Source organism: Myiozetetes cayanensis, unplaced genomic scaffold, assembly GCF_022539395.1.
Source record: "Myiozetetes cayanensis isolate MyiCay16 unplaced genomic scaffold, myiCay2020 scf3, whole genome shotgun sequence".
Taxonomy (NCBI): domain Eukaryota; kingdom Metazoa; phylum Chordata; class Aves; order Passeriformes; family Tyrannidae; genus Myiozetetes; species Myiozetetes cayanensis.
The window spans coordinates 25,278,296-25,285,795 of NW_026087521.1; the positions used below are offsets into that span (position 1 = coordinate 25,278,296).

General features: G+C 35.2%; 1 protein-coding gene and 1 long non-coding RNA gene across 3 annotated transcripts in view; one reads left to right on the forward strand and one right to left on the reverse strand.

Moving 5' to 3' along the window:
- LOC126644443 (uncharacterized) overlaps positions 1-7,500 on the reverse strand; it is a 20,730-nt gene that overhangs the window by 8,428 nt on the left and 4,802 nt on the right. The window contains exon 2 of the long non-coding RNA XR_007629930.1: positions 679-740. This is a non-coding gene — a long non-coding RNA (uncharacterized LOC126644443). The remainder of the gene's footprint in view (positions 1-678; positions 741-7,500) is intronic.
- The window catches only part of LOC126644439 (atherin-like), a 15,951-nt gene that overhangs the window by 2,776 nt on the left and 5,675 nt on the right, over positions 1-7,500 (forward strand). The window contains exon 1 of one of the 2 annotated variants that reach the window (XM_050323803.1): positions 4,961-5,036. The exons of the other annotated variant lie outside the window; for it this stretch is intronic. Coding sequence (XP_050179760.1) covers positions 4,975-5,036 — 62 coding nt within the window. The 5' untranslated portion in view covers positions 4,961-4,974. Of the gene's footprint in view, positions 1-4,960; positions 5,037-7,500 lie in introns of those variants that run through there. 2 annotated transcript variants of the gene reach the window in all.

Here is a 7,500-nt window from a genome sequence, read left to right on the forward strand (position 1 = left end):
CCAAAGTTTATCTTGACTTTTTCAATGTGATGTATGTCAAGGAATCAGCCTAAGTGATAAAAGTAGGAAAGAAAAGTCTGCATCAGTGAGTATTTATATTGGCAAGAGCTGACACTTTTGTAAAAGAAAAACAAGCACAGAGGTTGTTCATTTCTGAAATGAAATCAGCTTCACTTCATTTCTCTCAGGAAAACATCATTGCATGAAATGATATAAATCAGTATTGATATCAGTAAGCTTCAAACTAGAAGAGACAAATGCACTGCTCAGCACAGTAATTCAATGGCTCCGAGTCAAGTTTACTGTTGTCTCATTTCTACTAATCATTGTAAAAATTCCCTGTGAAATAATTATCCCTAAAACAATCAAGACAGTATATCTCTATAAAGGAGAGGATCGATTTAACAACAAACTCTAGATTTAACTGTATTGATTAAAGGGCATTCAGTGTAATTTTAGTGAATTATGTTTGGCTTTCATTTCCCAGTAGAAATTTTTCTTGTGATGATCAAAAGGTAAATTACAAACTACTGCACGGTCTTTTATGTGATACCTATATAACACCCAACTATTACTTTTCAAAGAAACATTGATGTAAGAAAGGACAAAATATTGTGGTTTTTTTTTACACATGACATCTTACTATAAGAATCAGATGACTGAGTTTATAGCACTTACCTAAGAGTCTGATGTCATCTTCTCAATTCATTAATACAGAAATCAGGACTGCATTAAAGAGTCTGTGTTAAAGGAACAAATCCAAGATCATCTTATGAGAATAGAATTAGAAAGATTAAGAAAGTAATATGATTTTTCTTCTTAAATAGGAGTAATTTCAAAGGAGCTGTTAACGCTTTCATTTCTGAAACTTACTTACTGGCACAAGGGAGAACTAAAGGAATCAGAGAGATTCAAAGACAATTTAATGTATCTGTAAGTCTGACACCACTGCTGATACAATTTAATTGAGGACTAATTGGAACTAAGAAGGCTAGTTATTTTGTGAACTGCACATGTATTAGTTCCAGTCATTTTTAATCCGATGTAATGATGATAAAGAGTCTAACTTACTTTGTTTAGTTAATAACATTAGGCCAGAAAGGATCACCTAGTCATTTCATGTTACCCAATACATTGCTAATATAAACAATGTCTAATTACAGTGACTACATACTACCATGAAATGACCAATTAGAGCATTTGCTGATTCTAAATGTTCACTGTTAGAAACATTTCCACATGCTTTCTGTGGATCACATTCATAAGTTTTACCCTAGCTGGTAGGAAGCATAAGAGCAGAATACGTGAGGAAAAAGTTGGTTTTAAGCAACACAAAGGACATTTAAATTCTCAGACACAACTTCCATGCAATAATATATCAAATTAAAATGCTTTTTTTGTTATTCCCTAGGACTATGTAATATTGCACATTTATATGCTTTTCTTGCTGAATTGAACAGATCATGCAGTGTGTTCAAGACTCATATGATAAAGGACTCATATGTTAACATTGTAATATTTAGACCAACAAATTTAGAGTGATTTATATTCACTTATAAAGCTGATTTATCGACTGTTAATCTGTATCTGATATGAATAATATCAGAATAATCTCTTACTTATTTTCGTTACTTTACTGATGAGTCAATAACTGCCCCCCTGAAAACACCAGTTCAGCAAGTAATAATGTTTTATGAAGAGACAGAAGTCGACAATGATATTGACAGCATGTTTGTCAACTCAAAATAGCAAAATGCAATAAATGCATAAATGCAACAAATGAAACAATTAAACTATTATCCCTTTAGGTAATCATGCTGAAAAATTTGCCAGTTCTGTCAATGTAAATAACAGTATACTAATATGTGCATTACCAGATCTAATTTACACAAAGTTTTAGAAATACTGGAAAAAGTGATACATTTATCTAGGTAATTTAAATAAAATAAATGCAATTACAAGAAATGCAATTAATGCATATATCACAGACAAATAAAAATTAGATACTGCAAAAGTATCTGAAAGTATTTCAATTGCTCTGCAGGTGTCTAAAATGCTTTGCTACCACACATGTTTGTACTGTGCAAGGTCCCAGTCCTTCTACGACTTCAGTGAGTTCAGTGTTGCCACTCAGGTCAGTATGCTAGTGTCAGGTGCTTTTCCTATTCTTAAGCAATGTTCTAAACAATGCTAATCTACTTACATGAAAGCTTTTCCTTAGAATAAAAGGCGGCATGGTAATCCACATATCTGACCACCAGAATTAAAATGTAACTGAAAACCTATATCATGTAAATAAGTACAATTTGTGAAAACCTAAAAGCAAAAATTAAAAGATCTTCTCTTAAATTAATTGGTATATGCTGAATGTGTGCTACATTGTCTTGTCCAGGATATTTAAAAATGAAATATATGATAAACTTTGTCTTATTGTAATTAGATTAATAAAAGAAAGTAATTAAAAGACCCTCACATTTTTTTCTAAGAGATAGAAATTATTAACTATACAGAAAAGAATCAAGGCTTTTATATGAAAAATCATTCTTTGGGCTGAATTGCAATAAATCAGTAAGACTGTTATTTTTCAATAGGTAATAATTGTCTTCATATAAACCAAAAATATTGTTTGGGATGATTAATATACAATGCCGTATTATGCATTTGGGAGTGTCAATGCATAATTTTTAGTTCTAATGTTATTATGTAATTGAGAGAACATGTTCATTTGCCCTAATAACTACTAAGATGCACTTAATAAAATGAAATGTAATAATACTTGTAATTTAATCTATTCATGGAAGTAATTTTAAAAGTCTAGCATTCTCCTTAATGTGGATAACATTCGTAAATTATAAAGTGTTGTGATGCAGAATTGACAATGCCATTGTTTTTTACACTTTGAGATGAATCTGCAGCCTTCATTATCTGCATACCAACTCAGGATTATCAAGGGCAAACAAAAGATAATTAACACCAGAAACAGGCAAATGCAGGAGCTACTGAGTGAGGTTTTTCATTTAATGTAGAACCTTTGGAAACTGGAAAATGGAATAACTGTTTAAATTTTTTTTTTTCCCCTTGCACAAAACTGTTCCAATATGTTTTCTTTTCTACATTTTAAATATATATATTTTTTTGTTATAGGACTATATTGGCATGTTCAATCTCAGATGTATTCAGTAAATGAATGTGTTAAGAAAATCATTTTTTCAAAGTACTAAGTGTTAATTTTCTGCAGTCCTTTTTTTTTTTTCTTTTTGTCTAGAACAGCAGAAGGGTAACTATGATGTGCATATTCAAAATCTTTAGTTTCACTTGCCCATAGCATATCTGTAAATAAGTCACTTAACTTCTCCTTACCTTATTGCGCAATACTCTAAGATAAGGGTGAAAACTTCTATTATACAAATTTGATTCACGAATAAAATACATTTTTATGTTAATAGCTTGTAGGAAAAAGCATATGAGACTGCCTAGGGCATTTTTATATGTACTCACAGCAGAAAAATAAAGGTTTACTAAATGTTGATATAGTTACAAGACAGTATACTTGACGGTGAGAGTTGCTGAAATGTTTCTTTTCAGTTTTTTGCAAAAGAATCCTGAATATGATTCTCCATTGCACTCTAAAATGTTTGCCATAAAACTACTAATTTCAGAAATTAATCCATGAATATCGTCCACAAAGAGAACCTTTTGAATGCAAGGCAAAGAACCATTATATCATTGGACTCTCATCTGTAAATGAACATCCTTCTGTAAAAACTCCAGGCAAAGTCATTTTACAAATGGAAATACAGGAGAGTGACATTCAGAGCTTTATGCAACTCACAGATGTTGAAGACAGTCAAAATCTCCTACCCTTACTTACATAAGAAATTCTTATTTTAGGGAAATGTGATTATTAGCCAATGAGCTATCCATGAAAGATTCAACCAGTTGTATTTAAATATCATGATCTATTACAATACCTTTACTTTTTACATTTTAGTACTAAAAACACCTTTTAAGTAACTGATCCAAAAATGATATGCAAATAGTAGGAGCTTTCTTTTCACCCAGCACAGTGGGTTGACAGCACCTTGATGAATCTTCTCTTCCAGAAGGTATGAAGTCAGTTATCATGGTATCTTCATTACCAGAGTTGTCCCTTATTTCTACTACCCTTTTTCCTCTGGTCCTGACTCACACTGGGCAGTGACAGGCATCAGAAGGAGTGTGGGATAGGGAAGCCTTTGTAAGTATACTGCCCCTCATCCAGAACTCAGTGACAGGAAGAGGCTGAGGCCAAGGCCAAGTGCTCTCTCTGTGTCCTTGGTTCAGTTCTCATGGCCAGACAAGTATTTATGTGCCTGAAATCCCTCAGCAACTGTGTGGTTCATGATAAGCTCAATATGAGTCAACAAAGTGCCCTGGAGATGAGAAGGACGTGAGGTTCCCTGGGGTCCGTCAAGCACAGCATACCTAACTGGTTGAAAGAAGAGACTGTACCACTGGGGTCAGCCTCACCTCAAGTAGTCTGGGCAGTTTTGGGCTCTATAATAGATTATAACGTTTCCAAAGGAGGGGAACAAAGATGCCAAAAGGATTAGAGGACATGACTTATGAGGAGCAGATGAGTATATTTTGTTTATTCAGCTCAGAGAAGAGGAGGCTGAAGGGTGATCTCATCACTGTCTACAACCTCTTCATGAAGGGAGCAGAGAGGTAGGTGTTGATCTCTTCCTTATGGTGTCCAGTGAGGGAATGGATTAAAGCTACATAAGCAGAAATTCAGATTGGATATTATGAAAAAGTTCTTCACTGAGAAGGTGGTCAAACACAGGAATAAACTCTTGAGGAAAGTGATCATGGTGCCAGGAATCCAACTGGACTTCAATAAGGGTTTGAACAATGCCCATCTTTGTTTTAATTTTTTTGGTTTAACTTTCAGGTTACCCCATGTGGGGGCAGGATTTGGAGTCAGTGATCCTCATGGGTCTCTTCCAACTCAGGATACTCTCGGAATCTAAGATTCTAACTAACAGGAGTCTCAGGTACTGACCAGTTGTTATTCTAGTTCCTAGATACTTCGGAAAAACAGAGCTCCAAACTTTTCCCACACTCAGTTGGGAAGCTTGGGAATTTGGGAAAAATTAAGAATCAAGATGCTAAAACTCTTAAGTGCTATGGGGATCTATTTTTTTTTTTTTTTTTTTTTACTTAAAACTCCTTTTTATAAGGACATTGGCTTCAGTTCTGCAAATATTTGTATAAAAGCTTTTTAACATAAGGTCTTTAAAATTAAATGTACCACGGCTGGAAAAGATACCATGTCCTTTTGAACTAATAGAGAACATCCATTCCTTCACATAAATTTATTTATTTAAAAGCCCCCGTCCTTTCATTGAATTAATCTTCTCTTTAACTCCCCTTCCCCTGAAGGAAAATAAGGCATACTCTGCTATCTGTGAGCTGACTGTAAATATATTTTATGGAGTATGGTACCTTTTTTTAATTATGCACTGGAAAACACAATCAAAGTAGATACAGCTTGATTATCAGGTGGCAGGGTAAAAAACACACGGTGCCAGATGGTGTTAGTGGACAGTTGTGGCCTCTGTTGCAATCACTGCTCTCCATGAACCCACACCTGCCTCCTGAAACAGAAGCAGCAGCCTCTGCTGCTCCAGAGGACATATACAGACCAAATAGATAACGTAGAGCTTCTCCATTACAGAGACATTTAGTAAAGTCTTGCTTCCATGCTTCGTCCTTCCAACTGCTACGGCTATTACTACTAACTACTACTACTAACAATAATGAAACCTGTTTGCTAATCTTCACATATATTATGAGACTTCTTTCTCAAAAGTTTTCTCTAGATCTATCCTGCATCTATTTTCTAAACATCTTTTAAATGTCTGTGGTGTTCATGGTTTTATTTTAAGACCTTACTATACACGAGGATTTTCAGAAATCTGTAGTAAATAAGAGCTTCCTCAGAACAAAAGGAGCTTCTGCAAGCAGACAAGGTGCCTCCGGAAAGGACTACTTTCAGCGGGTACATGAGGGACAAGGAGCTCTATAGGTCGGTATGTCTAGCAAATTTTCCAGAACTCTTGGAAGAAAGCAGAGAAAGTTTGAGAAGGTTGGCAATAAGTCCTTAAAATTTGAAATAAGCTACTTCAATTGTATCAAAGGACTAGATTTATCATATACTGGATACAGGCTGATTTTTCTCCCTTGCAGGTATATGTACGAAAACACATGCACCACAAAACATGCATCCACAAACCTATTGCCTGAGGATGAAATGATGGTAGAATATAACTCTTCCAGGAAGAACTGCCTTTGTGCTACATTTAAACTCAGTGGTCACCTTCCAGCACTGAACTAATACAGAATTTTCTATTTCAAGTTGGGCTATGTGTGATAAGGAAGCACTGCATCCTAACATTACCCTCTAAGATTCAACTTCTATTTACAGTGATCAGAATAAGGATGAATATAGTGTCAAAGTCTTTCAGTGCCTCGGAAGTTGAATCTAACACCTGCAGAATCCTTACAATATGGAAATGATTGGAGGTTTTATGCCTTTGTGCCCTAGGGATGCCATGAGTGCTTCCTTGGTGAACACTTGATGAATGCTATGTTGTGGTCGCTTCAGAAATTTCCTTTCTGCCTTTAGTTTTGAGATCACTCCTAGAATACATACCCCTAGTTAGGGGTCAGCTTCAACATGTGCTCCTTCTTGTGTTACAACTAAGAACCGATGAGAGGCAGAAAGAGAAAGATACTTTTCCTTTGATTATCCTGGATGAGATTATGCTTCTGGTTTTTCAATGGTAGGAGTTATTGCTTGAATAATTGCAACGTGCCAGATTTCCAAAACTGCCTGCCTAATGACCATAACTGCCAAATATATGCAGAAACTGCAGGAACAAAGAATGGGTAGGTAATCTGCCTGTGTGTGCAATTATAGTAGCAGTTGTTCATACACGTTGCATGAATGTAGTTTTATGTATGCAATTATGGAAATCAAAGCCTAAGCTTGTACTGACAAATGTAGATACCTCCCTAACTGAAAGTGATGCCAGCTCTACTTTCTACTTTCAACTGACTGAAGAGCTTTTAAACTTCTTTTACTACACTGATTCTTCTAGCTGTCCATGCACACTGTGTCTTATAATATTATTCAATTGATCTGCAGTTGCGGGGGCCAAAGTGGATCTCTAGAGAGAGGGAGAATAATTGTCCAAATTTATCAGTCATGTCAGATAAATGTCTACAACTCAGAGTGAACTCCTGTGAGTGGAGCTGGAGAAAGGAGTAATCTGGAATTCTTTTGAGTATCTCATTGATGTAAGAATAGACCAACAAAGCCCTTGTTTGGTGGTCCAATTGTTCAGTGAACACATACTGTCAAAGTTACTGAAGCATATCCATTAATCTGTGTGCTACATGCTGAATAAAGGGATGAAAAATGCTTGATTCAATCCACAAAATGATTTATTTGAG